The following is a 22,130-nucleotide window of genomic DNA, read 5'->3' on the forward strand; positions in this document are numbered from 1 at the left end:
TATATATATATAAAGTTGAGAAAAATAGTATCAAAGTCTTTAAGTGCCACAGGGGAATGGACAGAATTAGAGCTATTTTTGTAGTCAGCCCTGGACCACAAGATGGTGCTCCAATTCTACAGCAGTTTAGGATTTGTTATAACAATGGGGAACACTTTTCTAATTCCATGGGAAAGAAAGAATCCATGTGTTTGGGGCACCTGGATACAGTGACGTGGCTTTTCTAGGCCCTGACAGCTTTATTGTTCTATGACTATGTCTGTCTGAGCTAGCCCACCTTCCCCTTCCCCTTAGAATGCTGTAGTTAGGAATTTGATGTTTGTACATTTTGCCTCTGATGCCAAGATAGTATTTTGGGTTCTCATGATTCAGCGAGAAAAGGAAAAACTGCAGGGCTGATGAAAATAAGAAATTTCCTCTGCCTCCTGGGTGCTGGGATCAAAGGCATGCGCCACCACGACCAGCACACCTGTCTCTCTCTATTTTAATGAAGATAGTAAATATACTGCACAGGCTGGGAGATCCTAGTGTCCACTGCACCACTTCCTAAAACTAACTATAGATGGACATTTTCTCACTAGGGAGGCCCACACAAATGCAAAATGCCCACTCGAGGACATGCCACTGGTGGTGTGCTCCCAGATCTACATTCTGAAATTCACTGTTTTCAGTTCCCTTTAGATGATCCTGTCCCATCTTTCCAGTCTTGGGTTTGTAAAGACCCACAACCACTATTGTTGATGACACAAGAGCTGCAGCTCTGACCTGGAGTCTGGAAACACTCAAAATCCATGGCTCTGCAGGAAACCAAGAATTATTGCTTGATTTGTTTTCATCTTGCAAACTCAAAATGATTTTCTTTTTCAGGAGAAAACGCACCATCAAAAGCTGCATGCTTTGGGGTGTGGTAGTTCAAGCCTATCTTCCCAGCACCTGGGAGATAGAGGCAGGAGGATCAGGAATTCAAGGCCAGTCTTGACTACATAGTAAGCTAGAGGCCAGCCAGGGCTGCCAGACTCTGACTTACCCCCTACACACACACACACACACACACACACACACACACACACACACTGATCGTGGTTTGTGTAATTCCAGCACTCCGAAGACTGGGAGGGAGGCTGAGGCAGGAAGATCACAAATTCAAGGCCAACCTGGGCTACATAGTGAAACCATTTCAAAAAAAAAAAAACAAACCAAAAAATACAAGAACAAAAACAAAACAAATTACAACCACAGGCACGCACAGTTCTGAAAAAGAAATGCTCAGTACTGAGGGAATCTGGACTTTTCACTGATTCTTGCTATATATTTAACTGCTTTGTAGCATTCGTTGAGACTAATGATTTAAGAAACTTTCTTGGAGAAAAGCAATTGAGAAAAGCAAAAACCATGAACTTACTGTCCCTGCCATTGAGCAAGAGTCCTTGACTTGATTATTCACAGAATAACTTATTACCAGAGCTGGGCACATTAAAATTGCAAAATGATCTAATGAGTTTAGTCTATTCTGATCCTGTCTCTGCAGAAGAAATGAGTCATAAGGTCATTGACAGTTGGGTCAGGATATTTCTAAGCCAAAGAAGAGTTTGCCAGAATTTCTGATGGTGCATCATTTACAAAATTATTGATGCAAGGGCCTTCACACCAAGACAGTGCATCAGTAAAGGCCGGAAGACATTTAACATAGAACAACAGCTAATGAGACAAAGATTGTGAAAGATCAGCTGACTACCGCAGACTAACTGGATAGTGACATTCATGGGGCTCCTGGGATTCCGTTCTTGGCCCTAGAATGGTTTTCATGTCCAGGAAGGACAATTCCTAAACTGCCACAGTTCTTTCTGTAGGTAGCTGGCCTTGCTAACTTCAGATGGGGGTTAGGGTACTAATTTTTTTTTTTTTTGGTCTTTTTGAGAAAGGGTCTCCCTGTAGCCCCAGCTGTTCTAGAGTCACTATGTAGACCAGGCTGGCCTTGATCTCACAGAGATCCGCCTGCCTCTGCCTCCCAAGTGCTGGGATTAGTGTGCGCCACCATGCCCTGCTAGGGTACTAAATTTAAAACTTCACTTCCATTTTGCTACTCAACATGCAGAAATTTAACTTGTAAACATTAAATAACAATGTTCTTGGTATGATGAACAGTGATTTCTCATTAACACACCTCTCATTTAAAACACACCTACAGCTCCATTTCTTCAAGATTTGAGAGAAGACAAAAGGAATCATAATTTGGGAGTCTTCACAGAAACAAGGCTTTGGGGATAGAGATGTAGCTCAGCTTGTAGCATGCTTGCCTAGCATGCACAGTCCCAGTACCACATAAACTGGACATGGTTATACATGCCTGTAATCCCAACGCTTGGGAGGTGGTGGCAAGAGGATCAGAAGATTCAAGGTCATCCTTGGCTACAGAGTTCAAGGCCAGTCTTGGCTATATGAGGTCACCTCAAAAAGAACTGGGGCTTTAACACCAGTGGCTATTTGTACTCTGTGGCCTTCTCAAGTACTCTCAGTAGTCAGAGGACACAGTTTTGCAGTACTCTCAGGAAGTTGAGAACAAAGCTGTCACCTGCAGGCTATGCAAGTCTCATGGCCCCAGCAGTTACCATTTCTGGACCCTTGAAGGGAGTGTGTGGTACTCTGCTGACTCAGAAAATTGCTGTTCTTACTTCATACCCTTTCCTGTGAAGCTTGGGAGCCATTTGAATTTTCATTTCCAAAAAAAAAAAAAAAAAACAAAGTGACAGACACAAAGTACACTCTCTTGTACTTTTTTTGTAAAAGGGATTCTGGAATTCTTTTCCGGGTCACCTGTCATCATGTCCTTTTACAGAACAAACACTCAACAGGCCAATAAGACATGAGAGCTTCCAACGTATCTGGGTCAGTGTCCGCTCTCATTTCCCATGGTGTCTTGGGCAGAATTGAAAGTACCCATCTCATTGTCAGAAGAGTGGCTTGGCTGGTGGTTGGCTGCATTTACCCTAGGTCTACCATTTTTTTTCTTTAGGAAAATTGCAGCCTGCCAGGATGCTCAGACTCAGTGTGGCATCTAATCTATGGTAAATTGTTCATTCAAACATGTCTACAGAGCAAAAGTGGCCTCTCAGGCCTGTAATTTTCCTGGCAGTCTCCATATCTTACATTTATCCCAGTTTCCTTCAAGGAAAAAGAGTTTTCAGAAAACTGATATTTTTGAAGACAAGGAAGGCCTGCAGACTCAATGGCTTAAAGAGATCAAAAGCTAAAAAGTAGAATCATACATTAAAACAAAAAAAAATAAAAGGGACATTTCCCCTCTGGTCCAGGGATTACAAACAGATTTTGATTCCAAAATTCAGCCAGAGTCAGAGTGTGGATGTTGACTAGAGGAAGGTAGAGATGGATGAGTTAGGAGGCTCAAGAGAGAAAGAGTACAGCCTAGGTGGCACCTTGATGTTGTCGTTCCAAGTTCTGCACGTCATTGACATTTGAAACTTTACCAAAGTAGTACTCAGAAACGGGACTGCACACTTCAAAATGTAACCAGTAAAATACGAGCAGAGAACTCTTGGGGAGCATCCCATCTCTGCTGCATACTAAGGCCACTCTGGCGGAGTCTCTCATTCTTTCTGGAAGGCGCAGTGATGCAGGAGTTGGGAGTCCAGGGATCATATGGCTCTGTAACCAATGGAACATCTCTCTTGGGCTCACCACTATGTTTCATTTCCATACCTCATAAATGCATTGAAACAAGTACTTTGCTATGCCAAGATTGCCTCTGTCCTTCCCAAGATTACTTAGGAAAAGGACCCTATATACTTTTGGCACTTGGTAGGCATTTGGGATGGCTAAATTTTAGGTGTCGGCTTGCCTGGAAGATAGGCTGGATGCCACATAGGTGGTAAAGCACTGTTTCTGGGTATGTCTGTGAGGGTGCTTCCGGGAGACTGGTACTTAGGCCAGTGGACTAGGGAAGACCCACCTTCACTCAGGGTGGCAAGACATCATTCAGTCTGTCAAAGAGTAGGCTAGAACAACAGAGGAAACTCAGATTTCATCTTTCTGCAGGCGGTACACCCATCTCCTGACTTTGGGCATCTGTAGCTCACCAGCCTTTGGCCACTGACAAGAGTTAGACAGGCTCTCCCAGCGCTCTGGTCTCTGAATTGGGACTGAGCTGTGCTGCCACTTCCCTGGGGGCAGCTTAGATAGTGCATCGCAAAACTTCTCAGACTCTACAACCACAGGAGACAATTCCTACAACCTCCCCCCCTTCTACCCAGATCATACCAATTCTCATCCCATACAAAACAATATAGCACTTGAATAAATGGGTGGATGAATGAAGTATCGAATTTTCATTTTACTGCCAACATTGTTACTATTTTAAGTAATTCACAATATATTTCTGACACCAGGCAGATTATCTGAAAACCCAGTAAACCTGACTCTCAGGCATTAGTAACAAGGAGCATGCTTGCACGGAGTAGAATACAGCCTGGGAGAACCATTCACAATAGGTTTTTTTTTTTTTTTTTTTTTTTTGGCATTTATTCCCAAACAAGGGAAATGTTCCCTGGTTTCTCTCTTGATTTGCCAAATGCATAGAATTAAATAGTCATAAACAGCATAGTCGAGCCTACTTTACAGCAACAATTATGGTTACCAATGAGAATGGCAGATAGCCAAGTGCTCAACACGATAATTCAATGTAGCATTAAGAAAACACAGAGCTCATGGGCTTAAAAAAAAAAAAAGGGAGTAAATTCTTATGTTTTGACAAGAAATGTTTGAAAGTATTCTTTTTTAAAATTATGCCATTAAATTTATTGTTTGTATGTATGGGGGGTGTGGGTGTGAGTGCCGCAGTGTGCATGTGGAAGTCGGAGGACAGCTTGTAAGAGTCAATTATTCTAGTAGGTGGGTCCCAGAGATCACAATCAGGTCATCAAACTCAGGTCCAGCACCTTTACCTGCTGAGCCACCACCTTGCCGGTTGTAGCGTTTTAAACTATTCTGAATTAGATGCTAGATTATACAAATCTTTAGGAAACTAGTTTTAAAATCCCAGGCAAATGGCAACACAATTGAGATACACAAATTCAACATGAGAACTTATCCCCAAAACAAAAAGGGTCATTTCAAAATACAAATGTTTGAAATATACAAATTCAACATGAAAAATTATCCCTCCAAACAAAAAGGGTCATTTCAAAATGTAAACATTCTAGCCGGTCACCCAAATCAAAACATCTACCATTTCTTGGATTTCCAAACTATATTAGTCTCCAGAAACTTCTTTTGTACTTGTATGGAATCCTGGTCTGTGGAGAATACTCAGCCATGGCTCAACTGAACTGCAGCTGAGATTAGAGTGGGGATTACTGTAACACTCACTGCTTGAAAGAAATCAATAAACTGAGAAGTGTTGGAGCAATGCTTGTCAGGTTGAGAGGAAAAGGATAGAAAAAGTCCAGGGATTCTGAACTTCCTTCTGGCTGCCTAAGTACAAAGGCTTATTACAAAAGGTTGAGGTATGTTTTTGAAAAGTCTGTTTCTTTTGATGTCGCTTTTCAAATAGCAGAGAAATGACATTTCTTTTTACTACTCATAACACTTTATTTTTACTTTGTACAAAATACAAAAATGCCAATCCAAAGAGTACAGACCAGTAGTGACAGGCACATGGCTTGACAGCAAACCGTGTCTAGCCAGACATTAGTTTCAAACTTTATTTTAGTGAATACATGCATTACATAAAACAACAAAAACACACAAAGAGGCTAGAGTATCCACCCCTGAAATCAGATGCTGCCTCCATCAAGATTTTGGGTGGAGGTGGGAAAAAGAATTAAAAAGGCAAATAATATTTTTTTTCTCATAAAAACATAAAAACTACCATAAAATGTCTTTTTTCCCCCCGTCACACTGATTAAACTTCTCCTGGAAAGTCATACATTTAAACGAAAACAAAACAAAAATCCTGTACTGGACAGACAGCAAGTACTCAAGAGGGTTGTTAACCTAAGTAACCACTCAGTAGTTTAAAGAATCGTTTGGATATCTTGAAAAAAATCTTTTTCTCTCTTCAGCACAGTGTCCCAGACATCCTGCCTTTTCTTCTAACACAGCCCTGAACAGAAACGCTTACATCACTGAACTGACGCTATGAACCAGTTTTGAAAAAGAAAAGTGATGTACAAAAATATTCAACAGAACTATGAAAGATGTGAAAAAAGGAGTCTTTTCTTCACAGCAAAGTCATCTTGGCTTTGACTGAGTTTCCTCTGTACAATCTTCAGGGCTTGTTTATCTGCCCCATGAATAAGACAGCACCTAAGGATTAAAGAGAGACAGTGGATGACTCCATTAAAGCCATCCTTAACCCAGGATGGAACGTGCTGTGTTGTATGCCAGGGAAGGGAGGTCAACCTCTTTTTCGGCTGTATCATTCAACCCAACTTTCTTCAAGGACAGAAACAGCCTCCACATTTGTTGTGTGATATGGTACTCACTAGTCACAAGTGGAGGCTGAGTGTCTGAATGGAGGTAAGTTTGGCTAAGTTGCTGAATTTTTAATTATACATCATTTAAATTAGCATTTAGGTTAAACAGTCACAAGTGGCTAGAAGCTCCATTTTGGACTGATCAATCAGCTCTGACACAAAACATAAAAAATGTGAGATAAGCCATGAATAGTACTGCACACCTTTAATCCCAGCACTTGGGAGGCCCAGGGATATCTGGGCCAGCCTGGTCTATATAGTGAGTTCCAGGCCAGCCAGGGCTACATAGTGAGACCCTATCTCAAAAACAAAAACAAAAACAAAAACACAAGATAAGGCTGGAGAGATGGCTCAGTGGTTAAGAACACTGGTTGTTCTTGCAGAAGACCCGGGTTCAAATCCTAGCACCCACATGGCAGCTATCAACTATTTGTAACTCCAGTCCCAGGGGATCTGACAGCCTCTTCGGACCTCCGCGGGCATTGCACGACATGGGTGCACTTACCTACACGCAGGCAATACACGCATACACATAAAAATAAAAATTGTAAAAAATAGGGAAATCGTTTTGATTAAAATAATAGTAAAAGCTGAAATACATTAGTGCCTACTCTGTAAGAATGTGAAGCAATACTCTCCATAAAGATAACCTTATACTTTGTAGTTATACTAAAAGGGAAGGAACTGCTGATATCCTTATTATAAAGATGAACCAGGAGCCTGGGGAAGTGGGTCAGTCTAGTAAAGTGTTTGCTGTACAAACAAGAGGATCTGAGTTCAGTCCCTAGCACCCATGTAAAAGGCTGTGTGTGGTGGTGCACCTTATAGCTTATAATCCCAGTGCTGGGGAGGCAGAGGAAAGGGATTCTCTGGGGCTTGCTGGCCAGCCAGCCTAGACTGATCTGTAAGCTCCAGGTCTGTCTTAATATAGACGGCACCTGGGGAACAACAATCAAGGAAGGCTGACCTCTAGTGTACACACACACACACACACACACACACACACACACACACACACACACAAATCTGAAGGACAGAGCCCAGTTTGAATCTATGAACTATGAAGCTAAGATCTGTCGGTCTGCTGTATTCCCAGCGCATTTTAGGCCAGAGCCCAGTTTGAATCTATGAACTATGAAGCTAAGATCTGTTGGTCTGCTGAATTCCCAGGGCATTTTAAGAGTAGCCTCATAAAAATTGAAGACATAAAGCTCCTTGAAAAATATAAGGTATTCATAAAACTAAGAAAAAACAAATCAATAGATGTTAAAAGAGTTCCAAAGGGGATGACAAGCCCCTCCTATATGTTATAAAAACAAACACCCTCCTCCAAAGCTAAGACTTTTCAGCATTTAAAGGATCCCCTCCCATGCTGTGACACAGCCTTGGTTTTCCTTTTTCTTTAGAGTGAGTGGTTACAGAATCCATAGTGTTTTCTAAGGTTGACACGAAGAAAACCGATTAAGTGCAACATGGGTGCAGATGCAGCTGGAATGCAGCTTTCTGAATATGAACAACCAGTGGACAACAGAACAGGAGAACCGCTTACCTGTGGGATTATGTCGGATGAAAAACAGGAAAGGTCTGTCTACTATAAACCAGGGAGGCGATGACCTTGCGATTAGAATTGCAGCTACGGGAGGAAGAGGGAGATGTGTTAGCCACTCAGCATGAGGCCACTTTATGGGTGCCCAGATGCTAGTGTCTGAGGACACACTAAACCTGTCCCATAAGTGGATGTGTTATAATGCTGTCAATGGTCACTGTTTATTGAATAGTCACACTGGGCCAGGCTTTTCAAGTTACCGTCTTATTTACTCCATCAAAGCCACACCCTCTCTAATGAATGTACTTACTCCTCATAGACTTTTTGTGAGGACTGAATGTCATAAAATGCATTACAGCTCTTAGGACAGAGCCTGCCATTAAATGAACACCCAATGCATATTCAGTGTTATTATGAGAGCTATTTTTATTCAGACCATCTGCTGTGCTGATGAAGCCCCTGGACCTTTTTAACCTAGCCACATCCTTTCTATAGATCAAAGGCCAGCTCAAAATTCAACTCTCAGCTCCACGTGTTCTTTTTTGGGTACATTTTAGGCTTCCTTTGCAACAAAACAGACGGCTCATCTGTACCTGCTCTATAACACTATTGCTCAACTCACTAGCTGCAGACATATGACTTAGAAAGGAATTTTTTGTTATTGCTGCAGTACTAGGAATAAAAGCCAGAACCCCATGCATGCTCAGCAAGCCCGATACCACTGAGCTACATCCCTAGACTGAAAGTGAGCTTCTTTAGACTCATAAGTCTCAGACCTGCCTACTCTGCCATGCTTCCCAATGGAGACCCCACTTAACAAGCCCACAGTGAGGCTAGAGGGAGGGCAAAGATGTGATATAACTACCAGACACTGGTGCAATGGTTCAGTTCCTTCCCCCAACTGCTAGAAATATGAATGACTTGGGCTTGCTGTTATAAAAGGAATACTCAAGAGTTAGGAGGGGCAGACTGCTCTACCCTCCTAGTATTATTATAGGTAAATTGTAGGTGTTAAAGGCTGAATTGTGTCTCCTCTAAATTCATATGTTGGGGCTCTGATCTCCTAAAGTGACTAAATTTAGAGATAAGGCCTTTTAAGGAGGTTAATATGGACAAATAAGGTCCATGGGAAAGGCATTAGGGATGTGAGAAGACAGGAACATACCAAGCAGGCCAAGGAGAGAAGCAAACCCTGTTGACACCTGACCTTGGACTTCTAACTTCCAGCTATGCAAAAACAAAACTTTTGTTGTTTAGGTCCCCCAGTCTCCAGCATTGTTACGGGAGCCTGAGTTGACTAATTCAGCAGAAACAGGATGGTGACATAGGGCCTGGTACTTGGTTTAGTACTCTGCAGTAGTAATCTTGAAATTCCTAATACAGTTTACAATGCAGGGCTCCATATTTTCATTTTACACAAGGCTCCACAAATTGTGTAGGTCCTGATAGTAATTATAGTTGCTAAAACTGGCCAATAATTTTGGTCAAATTTAGATGTCACAACCACCTAGAAAACACAAAGGGTATTTTAAATACCAAACCTCTTATTCTAAATCTTCCATATTAAATGCTATTTTAAAGCATTTAATAATAAAAAGGAAATAAGCATTTATTTGGGAGGTAATAAGGTACAGATTCTGTAGAACAGATGGTAACTTTAATGACCAGAAATGGTCAATGCAGCTCTAAGTGTACTGAAGTTATTCCCTCTAAGAGCACATCACTTCTGGATAATGGTGGTGGTAGGGATCAGCTTAAGGTTTGTTCTACGTTCTTTATAAGCCAACAAGGAGAAGACAGAGGTGGATGTTCTAATTATCAGAGAAGGTTGCATAACAATCCCGTTGTTCTCCAGGCAACCATTAATTCTTGGTGTTATCTAGAGAGACCTGACTAGCTATGGTCCTGTAAGTAATCTGTTATTGTTTCAATTTAAAGATCAGTCTTTTCTGACAGTAAGCAGTTAAACATGCTTGACTGTCCTGAGAGCAGGGGTCAGTAAACTATTGTCCTTGAGCTAAGCCTACATGGCCAATTCTTGCCTTTGTAAATAAAGTTTTAATGGAACACTGAGCCCTGCCCACTCAGGTACATATCTATGGCCGCTTTCTTGCCTTAGTGGCAGACTTGATGAGTGGTGCTGGAGACAGTGAGCACCACAAGGCTGAAACACATGCCACAGGCTCTTTCCACAGGATACTGACTCCCATCCTAGAGCCATTTCGTATACTTAAGTGATTTTTCTTCCTCAGTTTTGAGGGTTAAATTTAAGGCCTTGTGCATGCTGGCTGGGAAAGTACTAGAGGTATACTCCTGCCATTCATTTTTTTTAAATGAACCATTTCCTTTACCCATACTCACTGCTGTTTCCCAAGGGTCACCCCCGACCCCCATCCCCACTCGGAAGTGTCAGCTGGAAATGAGTCTCCCTAGAAGTGTGCTAAGGTGACAGGTGAGCTGAGGAGTCCTGCCTTCTACTGGAAGAGGCCCTGCCACGTGACCTGGCACTTACTCGTTGCCGCTGAAGCTTTGGTTCCATCTTCACTGACTTCAATTTTTGCTTTTTGCAGGATGTGAGAGACATGAAGGCTTTCTGACTCTGTGCCCGGAAGATAAAACAAAACCAGTGTTTGTTGGTGGAGCAGGCCCTGTACACAGTCAGAAAGTGTCCCCAAAGCCATGGCAAATGCCAGGTTTGAAAAGGATCTGGTGACCTCTGACAGTCTGCAGACCGAGGGCTGGAGGTGGCTGTCACCTGAGGTAAATTTTAATTTCTGGACGTGATCTGCAATACTAACTTCTGGGACGGAGGCCTGGACCACAAATGTCTTAGAGCCTCAACTCACTTCAACTCTGATTACTATGAATTTTATTTTAAACATGATAAGCACAGAGATTTGTAAAGATGCCCAGTTTTGCAGAAGAAAGAAAACAATATTGTTCAATTATACACTGCCGAGCCCAGGAAGGATTTCATGTAGCTCTTCCAAACAGGGAAACTGAGGCCCACAATGTTAAGAAATCTGTGCCCTGCTAACATGGATCATTAGGAGGAAGCAAGTGCTGGCTTTTCACACCCCAGTTACTTGTCCTGCACCATAGCAGTAAAAGAAAGGGAATCTTGAGAACAGCCAGGCACAGAACTGCAGCTGTTTCTTGGGGCCCCTCCAGGGAGCTCATTCCTTCTCATCAGAGCCCAAGCATCCAGCAGTACCCACTGGGTGGTGCTGTCCAGGAGGATGCCAACTCCAGTCAATGTTAACTTGATAGAACATAGGTCTGGATGCAGACTGCAAAAGAGTATCTTTTTTTAAAAAAACAAACAAAAAAACAGTATAAAACTGGTTTTATACTGTCTGCACCAAAGCCCAGCTCTAATGTGACTGTGACTGGGATGCACATTTACATGGCCCAGATTACTTACGAGGTTAAAAAGAACATCTTAGAAGAAATCAAAGCAACTGGTCCTTCCTGTGACACCTTCTATTTAGTACTTACACTAAAAGTGACTCTACAGTGGGAACTGCTCTCAAAGCAGACCAAAGGATCCTGTTAAAATGAAGACTGTGATTCCGGAGGTCTGGACCAGACCCAGGATGTACAGTTCCAACTAGTTCCTAGATGATGCTAATGTACTGAACCGGGGACCAGAGTGTGAGTGGTCAGGAATAAAAGGGAATGCAAAGCACCACAGAGCTGCAGGCCCAGCAGGGAGGCAGGTGCTTCTCCCACAGCAGGTGCTCAGGCATTCCTGAGCATGCAGTTGTGGCTGGGAAGAAACTAATTTCCTGCCAAAGGGCAAAACACACACTGGAGCATTTACCATGTTCAAGCCATGGCTTTTCTTTGGAAGAAGGCCACCATGTTCTAAATGTAAGCGGCAAAGACCTGACCCATTCAAATAATTATAGGAAGATTTCCATAGACTGCCAAATTCAGGGATGTGATACCAGGTATGTCTTATTAATCGTTTCCTGGGTGAAGAAAAGTCAGAGTCAGACTCATTCAAATCCGTTATTTCAAATTAAAGGGCCTAAAATGGCAAAACACTTACCTGGATACAATGCATGCCAACAGTTTCTCAGAAGATGTTAATGTTTGAGTGCTCAAAATTCAAGATGTTTTTTCCAGTTCCAAGGGGGGAAAAATTTGCATTGAAAAATAAAGAGGCAAAGTTTGGGGCTAGAGATGCTGCTCAGTGGTAGAGCACCTGGCTAGCGTGCACAAGGCCCTGGGTCGGATTCCCAGCACTGGGGGTCGGGGAGCCAAATTTGGGTAACAGGCAACACATGAAGTATTCTTTTAGCCTTGTGGTCCCTCCAGCCTTAAAGAAACGTCCACATGAAACAGAGGAGTGAATGACAAATGCTAATTGACATGGTGACAGTCAACAGCACCCTTTGGCAGTACAGCAAATTAAAACTTGGACAGTTTTAGGGCCAAAACCCTGATTCTGATCTTTCCTCTTAGAATAAATTAGAAATTAACATTTTTCTTTGAGTGTAAGAATAAATTTTCAACTGAACATACTTGTTATTCTCGCAAAATTTGCTTTTGACGGTTCAAACATCTCAGTAATGCCAAGAACTTTCAGGGGCTCCTTCAAATCTGTTTGTGCCACAGCTGTGAACCTACATGAAAGCAGAAAATATGGGTGGGGGAGGAATCAAAACTCCATAAGTGATACAAAAATAACATAATCAGCACATATTTACAAACAGATTCTTTAAGAAAGATCGGAATACCAATCTGAGCTGTAGCTTGGCCTCTAATCCTAACATCTAATCCACCAGGTAAGCAGGGAATAATCCTCTACTTACACATGCCAAGCATGGACATCCAAGTGACAGGCTCTCTATCTTGTTCCAGGAACCACAGCTCTTACTGGGACTGGAGATAGCTTAAAGAGGGGAGCTACATTCCAAGTCATGTATGTTGGGATTCTAAAAGCATTTCACTGTTAAAACAGTAGGAAAAGGTGACATGGCTCATATTTGAACATGAGTTTCTTATATATCAGTGATGAGCCTGACTTTGGGGTCACACCCATGTAAGTGTTAGGCAGGTGTTAGGCCTGTACCATCAGAGCATGCTTTACATGAGACTTCATCTCGCCCTGTGGAAGAGCAGCAAGGGAAGGAGGCAGGTTCTCACCACAGATGGGTTGCAGTGGTAATTTGCTGCTCTTTACCTACTATGAGAGGCCCACAGTGCCGCCTCTGATTTATTTACATCAAGCACTGCCAAAATGAAGGCTTACTTAAAAAGAAAAATGGTGATGAGTTTTTGTTTCTCAGTGTGTATGTGTGTGTACTTGAATAAATTTTTTATTTTTATTTTTATTTTTATGTGTATGAGTGTTTTGCATACATGTATGTAAGTGCCCCTGTGTCATGCAGTGCCTGTGGAGGCCAGAAGAGAGCATTGGATCCCCTGGAACTGCAATTATGAATGGTAGTTAGCCACCATGTGGGTGCTGGGACTAGAACCTGGGTCCTCTGCAAGAGGAGCCAGTACTCTTAACCACTAAGCCATCTCTCTAGCCCCATAAATTTATGTGTACCATGTACATGCAGGTGCCTGCAGAGTCCAGAAAGGGGCATCAGATCTCCTGGACCTAGAGTCACAGATGGTTTAAGTCACCACATGGGTGCTGGGAACTGAACCATGGTCCTCTGCAAGAGCAGTAAGAGCTCTTAACCATTGAGCCATCTCTCACCTTCCTTGGGAGGAGTTCTGATGCTTATAAATATACTACTGTGATTATTTAACTCAGAGACTGGAGAATCAAAGCAATTGGAATTCTCTACTCCTGCTGAGGTGTGGATGGATGCTCTGGATAGTAAAACTGGTAATGCTGAAAAGCTCACAGAAGGGGCACAAATTCCACTGCCTCTGTAGGCTGCAGAACGTGTTCTCTGAACTGTTAGAAATGAGGATTCATACAGAATTTGGGATTGCTTTCACCTTGGCTTCAAGTCTTTTTTTTTTTTTTTTTAAGGATCTACAAGTACCCCAAATGATTTATGGTATAACTTCATCGAACTACCCTACCATGGCGAGAGTGTCCATCTATAGTTTACTTTTGGGGTATAACAGAAAAACTGCCTTAAACACTAGTGTAAGAATTCTGCCTGGGTGGTTCCAAAGCACTTAACTGATCACTGTCTTTTGAGCTTTGGTCTTTAACAGCTTCTAACAGAAACCCGAATAACCAATGAATCTCCTTATCTCAAGGAGCTCCTTAAACTTTACTGCATTTTCATCCATACAATCTGAAGATATATACATTTTTCCAAGTTTTTGAGTAGAAAGAGCTATGTTAAAAGTTGCCACAGGGTCATGAAGAACTTGCACTCCTGCTGAGGCCCTGCGGCCAAGGCTGCCCTCTCTCCATTACTATTATCATTGTCCCACCACCCAAGCAACACAAGGGCATAGAGAAAGCTGTGAGAAAACACAGCCTTGTTTTCTCAAAAACGTATTCTCTACAAAATAGAACAAGTCTTGTGACATATGAAATCTTAGCATCCTGACAGTTACTCACTGAACAACAAACACACACAACCTTTCTTTTAGAGAAAGGACACTTACTTGGGCAGGACCACCTGCACCCTCTTGGGCACCATGGTATTCATCCAGCTGTCGATCGTCTTGGTGCTGATGTGAGGGATGATGGCAGACAGCGGGGTGGAGCTCTCAGTGGGCAGGGCGATCAGCATGCTGACACTCTCGCCATGGTAGGGTAGTTCGATGAAGTTATACCATAAATCATTTGGGGTACTTGTAGATCCTTAAAAAAAAAAAATCAGAAGCAGGTTCAGTTCACACCTGATGACTTCTAGATGGGCACAAGTGCCTGCCAGTCACCAGGGATGCTGCAGGAAAAAGACAGCAATTCAGCCTGCAAAGCTCCCTTTTCCACAAATAGCCTCCCCAGAAGGTCTAAGAGAAGGACAATGGCTTCTTTCTTCCCTGGTGCAGAATTCTCTTTCTTCAGTCTAGACAGAATACCTCTAGGCATCACTAAATGCACTTCAATTCTGCTGAGTAGAATTTAAGTAGATCATTAGGTACTCACAACACAGTGATTTGTAAGAAGCTGACCTTAATATGAGCAAAAGAATGAATTTAAGCTACTTTTTTGAGTTTTTAAATTTTTACTTTTAGACAATAAATTGTATTGTATACATATTTATGGTGTACAACATGCTGGGATAGGTTAGACATAATAAAATAATTTTTATAGTGAAGCTAATTAGCACATCCATCATCTCGCATAATCACCTGCTTTGAAGTGCTATTTTTGTGTTAAGAGGAACATCTCAATTTAGTACAATTTTATAACCTAGTCTTCATTTTTGCCACATCCTTTGAGTTAATGTGCAGACAGAGGTAGATGAACACTTGCATTACTTAGGTTCACATTGCCCAGGCCCTATCCACTACTCAACAGATTTATAACTGACAGCACTCCACAAGGTAAGTATGGCCAGTCCTATTTTACAGGAGGAGGCTACAATTTGCGAGATTAAGCAACATGTTAAGAGACCCATGGCTAGGAAGTGGAGAGCCTGGATAGTCACCCTCTTCAATACCCTGACTTCACCTCTCACTCTGCCTCTACTCAATGAAAATTCGAGAATTATGTAAACCAGCATTTCTCAAAACAGTGTCTCCAGTGCCTCCTACTTGAAAGATACTTTATAGATTCTACATCTTGGAAACTTTAGCCCTGGAGATCCTTAATCTATGACAGCATTGTAAAGATTCCCAGACATTCTGAAGTCAAGAAAAGTGTTTAACTCTAGGGATCCCTATGTTATCTTAAGGCCCTTTTTTCCATGTTAAATACTCACAGCAACTGCTATAGCTTGAATGTGTTGTCCCAAATTCATATGCTAGAAATATTAACACCTAAATTCATATGTCAATATTTTAGAAGGTGAGTCCTTTGCAAAGCAGTGAGGTTTAGACTGCGGTCACGAGGGTATGAGTCTTATGATCACATTTGTGGCTTTTGAAGAAAGATAGATTTAAGCTGACACTCTCTGTGCCTGCCTGCTCTCATGCTACCATACAGCAAGGCCCTCACCAAGCATCATATTCTACCACTTCCGAGCCTCCAGAACCATGGGCCAAATAAACCTATTTTTCAAATAAATTACCCAGTCTTAGCTATTTTGTCTTTGCAATTATAATAGTTAACATTGATGGTCAGTTTCATAGGATCTGGAGTCATCCAGGAGACAAAACTCTGGGCAGGTCTCTGAGGAAGTTTCTTTTAAATTTTTTTTTTTTTAATTGCTGGGTGTGGTGGCAAATGCCTTTAATCCCAGCACAGGGAAGACAGAGGCAGGCAGATCACTGTGTGATCAAGGTCAGCCTGGGATGGTCTACATGGCAAGTTCTGTGCCAGCTGGGGCTGCGCTGCATAGTAAGAATCTGTCTCAAAAGAAATTTATTGTGGGTGCATGTACATGATGCATGGGGGTGGGGAAATGCATGCCACAGCATGCTTGCAGGTCTGTGTGAGGCAGTTTCTAGACTGGGTTAACTGAGGTGGGAAGACCTACCCTAACTCTGAGCCAACACCACCCATAGGCTGGGGTCCTGGATGGAATTAAAAAGGAGAAAGCCAAGCCAGGTTTCTTTTCTCTTTACTTCTTGGCTGGGGATGTGACATGACCAGCGGCCTCTATACCACCGCTACCACTAACCTCCCCGCATTAAGAACTGCACCCTCAAACTGTGAGCCTTCCTTAAATTGCTCTTGTCAGATAGTCTGCATAACAACAAGGGAAGTATCATAACGACAGAGAACTCAGACAGACTCAGGGAGAACAACTGCACAGTACAACTGAGACTCAAGAGAGGTCAGCCAGTGGCCCACTTCACAGTGGGGCCCAGAAAGGCTGTGAACTGTTCCTGGGACAAAGTGTTTCCTGTAGAACATACTTAAGGATCTGAGGGAACCTTCAAACTAAGCATAGAAGGAAGAGTCACAACAAAACTAGCATGTCTAGGTTTATGGGGGATTTCTAAAATGTTTTAGTAAACACTAAGCTTTTTTTAAAGAGTTATTTTTACTATTTTTATTTATATGTATATGTAGTAAATGCCAAGTGCGTGGGGGTGTGCACAGAGACCAGAAGAAGACATTGAATCTCCGAGAGCTGGAGTTACAGGTGGTTGTGAACCACCTGACGTGGGTGCTGGGAACTGAACTCAGGACCTCTGAAAATGCAGTAAGTACTCTTAACCAGTAAGCCAGAAGGTCTGTGTGAGGCAGTTTCTCCAGCCCAAACACTAACCTTCAAACACAACTCTGTGGCCACGATGAAGTTACTTGGTGCCATCCCTATACACAGATGGAAATATCAGGATATTAAAATACGGGTCCCACAGAGTTGCTGGGGAGCGAGTAAAATGAGGAAAAATTCATACAGTAGTTACCATGGACCCTCCTCCTCCTCTTCCTCCTCCTCTAAATGAAAGACAATTAAGAAAGGGAAAAGAGGAAGTGAGATTCACTTGTGATTTTCACTGGACTTTTTTTCTTAGGGGATAACCTTGGCTGATTTGATATGGAGAACTTCAACAGGCCGTGTTTCCATAAAAGGTCTCCACAGAGGGAGAACAGATGGAAGAGAAAACATAGAAAGAAAGCAAACTGTTATACAATAAGTACCTTTAGCCATAAAATACAGTCAAATAGTAAAGCTGCTAGAAGAGCTGGCATTATAGGGCTAGAATTTTGCAGGGTTTGGTAAAATTTCTCTGTCTCCCTGTTCACCGGCTGTACTGGCTACAGGCCAGCTCAGGAATCCAGTGTGGTGGCCTCTGCTTGGGAATTGCTGTGAACTCTCACCAGCCTGGCTTCTGTCTTACAAGAATCAAAGTTAGGATTCATCTTTTCTTTTAGCCTGCATGATAAAATGGTCTCAGTAGAAACTGAAAAATCAATGAGAAAGCGAGAAAAAAAATCACTTCCTAATGAGCCCTTTAATCCTTGAAGAAAACATCATCTCTAGCACTAGCAGAGTTAATTTTTAGAAATGGTGAATCTGGGAAGTAGTTAATAAATTATTGCTCCAGGGCATAAAACAAGGACCTGGCAGGATTAATTGCTTCAGAAATGTGGACTGTTCTGCTAGGGAGAACTGAAGGTGTGGATAATGAAGTATGAGCCGGGTGTGTAGGAGGGGGATGTAGGCACATTCACTGGCTAACCCAATCTAACTGAATATGCCACTACTGACCAGTAAAACAACCAGCCTGCACAGGCAGGCACATCTGTTAGATGTCTGAGGCTTCCCTGCCTCTCTCTCTGCATCAAACCCCAGCAGCAGGTAAGTAGGGTCAGCAGGTGGGCAGTATTCACCCACACCCATACTGTACTTGGTGGCTTGAGGAGTTAGGGGATGATTTAATATCTCAATGACTTTGACAAGCTCCTTAGCTCTGTCTAGGTTTCTTTATCTGTAAAATGCCATAGTTGCATCTTTGTTACAGGAAAATGCAGCAAGAAAATGAACACATACACAGTGCCTGGCACAATCTGGCAAAGAGCAAAATCTTTCATATACTGATGGAGGCAGCTTTGTAAAAAAAATCCTCCCCTACTTATAAAACAGTCTTGCCATAGATACCAGGTTCAAACTCAAGATTCTCCCGTTTCAGCAAAGTGCAGGGCTCAGAGGCACAGGCCATTCTGGTTCCTTATCTTTTGAATGTTTGGTGACTCTTCACAGTCTAGTTATAGAACTGACCCACGCCTGCAGCAGTGGCCATGACCCCTCCTCAATGGGACAAACCAAACAGGAAAGGGTACTTGAGAGCTGTGGTCAGGGCATGGGGCCTCCTCCCTTCAGTGTCATATCCCAAGCTCTCTCTGACTCAACATCTGCACAGTCTATGTGTGCTCATCTATGAGGACAATTTCTACAGTGTATGATGCATGACACAGGTTCTCTCACTCTGAAAAGAAACAAAGATGCCTTGTTCTTAGATGAATAATGATTGCCTGGACTTTTAACGGGAAATAATTGGTGAAAAGCCGAGTTTATGGAATGCAAAGACTGGAGAATTCTCTTAAAGATACATTCAGAGGAATCCACTTTTCTAGAGAGTGCTCTGTAAAGCTCTGACCCCTACTTCCTACAAAGAATGGCATAACAAACTTGCTGAACTGCTACAAACATTTCATGGTTGGTAAAATCAAGGGACATTTAAAAATAGTATCAGAAAGCATTATAGATAGGAATTCCTATAATGGCCTTCGACTACAAGTAGATTTCCTGAGCTCCTGAGAACTGTTGAGAACCTATTTAAGTAGAAACTGAAAAACGTATTTGGAAAAGCAACAAGTAGGTCCTCTAACTGCAGTTGTCTACATTATAAACTGGAGTTCAAAAAGGGTCTGGGGACAGCTGATGGGAAAGAGGCTGGGTGGAAACAACTTGAGTATTGGAGCCATTTGATGCTAAAGTACTGGGTGGGGTTGGGGGCAGGGGAATCAACCAGCAAAGACATAATACATCTAGTCTGAGGAACTAGAATTTTGGGGGCAGCCAAGGGAAAAGAAATATTGGAAGATAGATACAAAACACTCACTGAGCACAAAGAGAAATTGGAAACTAAAAAGGGGGGCAGGGGGTGGTCTGGGGCACTGGCCAGTTGGTAAAGTGCCTTTCATGAAAGCATGAGGACCTGAGTTCTAGCCCCAGTAACCAGGTAAAAATCTAGACATGGCAGCAAATTTATAATTCCAGTGCTGGGGAAACACACAGGTAGATCCTCCGGGCTGGATGACCAACCAACCTAGGTGAGCTGGTGAGCACCACTTTCAGTGAGGGATGCTGGGGAAACACACAGGTAGATCCTCCGGGCTGGATGACCAGCCAACCTAGGTGAGCTGGTGAGCACCACTTTCAGTGAGGGATGCTGGCTCAAAAAATAAGGCAGAGAACAACTGAGGAAGACAGCCAACATGGACTTCTGCTTTCCGCGTGCACCCCCCATATAGACACATACTTGCACATACACCCACATGAACATGCATGTGCACATATATATACACAGAAACAGAAACACAGTTATTCTTTATGGTATTTTCCAGAATAAAGTCTATAATGTCTATAATTCATAAGCAATTAAGCAGAAAATTTGTAACAACTCAGCAATTCCTAGCAAATTACCTTTACCACTCTTTACAACTACTAACATAAGCATCCACAAAATTTATGTAAGAATATTCACTGCAGAGTTATTTACTAGAAGAACAAAGTAACCAGCTATCCATAAGATATTATGATACAGTTCTATCATGAATATGCAACTGAAAAAAATTGTCTTGTGAATCCTAAAAAATTGATGGAAAATGTTTTCCATGATACAGTAGCTATAAATAAAGCAAATTATAGAAAAGAAATCGCAATACAACTCCCTATGTGCCTCAAATATATCTATTTAAGATTTACTTTTATTATTTTAAATTATGCATACTGTGCATGTCTGTGTGTGGTATGTGCATGTGTGTGCAGGTGCCTGTGGAGGCCAGAAGTGTCAAATCCCCTGGGACTAGAGTTACAGGCAAGTCATGAGCTGCATGATGTGAGTGCTGGGAATTGAAGTCAGGTCCTCTACAAGAGCAGTATATACTCGTAACTGCTGAGCCATCTCTCCAGCTTACATATTCACAGAATAGGGCCCAAATGATGACACCTAGCACTTAATAGAAAGTGGGATTATAAGAGTACTTTTTCTTTCTGCTTTATTTAATGTCATACTGTTGTATTTGATTTTGAAGTGGGCATGAAATATTGTTCTACCAAACAATACTTTAAAGCTTTTTAAAATTTTTAATTAATTTTTATTTATGTGTTTATTTTGCCTGTATGGATGCAGGTGTACCACAAATATGCAGTGCCTGCAGAGGTCAGAAGAGGGCATTGGATCCTCTAGAACTGGAGTTATGGACAGTTGTTAGCCGCCATGTGGGTGCTGATCCCAGGTCCTCTGCAAAAGCAGTCAGTATTCTTAACCACTGAGCTTTCTCTCTAGCCCCTAAAGTCTTTCTAAAATAGGAATGTTTCTATCCTTGAAGTGCTTATTCTTTATGAGGTAGAAATCAGAAGCATCGCCTTTCTCTCTTTCATCCCCTCTCCTTGATGTTACCAAGTGAGCCTTCTCAGTGTAGAGATGTTGACATCATCTTAGGGGAAAAGTAGAAAAGACAGATCCACTGATTGGCAGTTTTTCAGCAAAGTGCCCAAGAACAGCGAGGCTTGGCTGAGACCCAGGAAACGCCCAACAGGAAGTCCTGTGAGCCATGCGAGTCTGGGCACAGCAGCCTCTGAGCTCTGACTAGTACCACTAGCAGAGGCCAAGGAGATGGGCAGAAATGGCTGACAGGTTAAGCAGTCTGCAGTCATGAAAATGCCTGCTTGGGGCCACCACAGCCTGCTGGGCCCTCCTCACAGCCACCTCCAGGCAAGCCTATTTCACCATGTTAAGCTGACTTGGTGGCAAAGTATGAAACCAGGGGATGCATGACAATCTCACAGCACAAAGGCCCAGAAAGCAGCTAGGTTCCAAGCCCTGTTGTTCCAGGAAGACCTAATGACAGGCACAAGAAAGGAGGGCGAGAAGGATGAGCCCACGCTGTTGCTGTATTGACTCATGAGCAAATGAAAAGTAAAAAACATTTATGTGTTCTGTCCTGAGCTCAGTACAGAAGTCACACTGGGCAGGAAACTGATATGCCGTCAAGCTGGGTCATGTAGGCAGAGATAAATGAAGGCTTTATATAAAGCACGGGATGGAAGCTGGGGCTACAAACAGTGGGTACCATTACTAACCTTAGAGGACAGAGTGACCCAGAGAAAAGGATAAATATGTATTGAAGCTGGAGGTCAATAGAGGGATGCTTTTGGAAGTCCCTGTCAAGAAACTCCAATGGACTTTCATATGAACATTTTAAAATTGCCCTGTTCTGACTTTTTTCTAGTTCCCTGTCTAGAATTTGTAATGCTAATTACTTCTCCATCACATCTCCTATTCATGATTCAAGGACTTTCTTATTATTTTAT

The 22,130-nt window shown here is 42.4% G+C and overlaps 1 protein-coding gene across 1 annotated transcript in view; it reads right to left on the reverse strand.

Moving 5' to 3' along the window:
• Positions 1 to 5,583: 5,583 nt before the first annotated feature.
• Serpine2 (serpin family E member 2) overlaps positions 5,584 to 22,130 on the reverse strand; it is a 65,928-nt gene continuing 49,381 nt past the window's right edge. The window contains exons 5-9 of the mRNA XM_008825824.3: positions 14,632 to 14,830; positions 12,568 to 12,668; positions 10,550 to 10,636; positions 8,041 to 8,124; positions 5,584 to 6,321 (exon numbers count right to left, since the gene is read on the reverse strand). Coding sequence (XP_008824046.1) covers positions 6,284 to 6,321; positions 8,041 to 8,124; positions 10,550 to 10,636; positions 12,568 to 12,668; positions 14,632 to 14,830 — 509 coding nt within the window. The 3' untranslated portion in view covers positions 5,584 to 6,283. The remainder of the gene's footprint in view (positions 6,322 to 8,040; positions 8,125 to 10,549; positions 10,637 to 12,567; positions 12,669 to 14,631; positions 14,831 to 22,130) is intronic.

This window comes from Nannospalax galili, unplaced genomic scaffold (assembly GCF_000622305.1).
Source record: "Nannospalax galili isolate Female #2095 unplaced genomic scaffold, S.galili_v1.0 scaffold127, whole genome shotgun sequence".
Lineage (NCBI taxonomy): Eukaryota > Metazoa > Chordata > Mammalia > Rodentia > Spalacidae > Nannospalax > Nannospalax galili.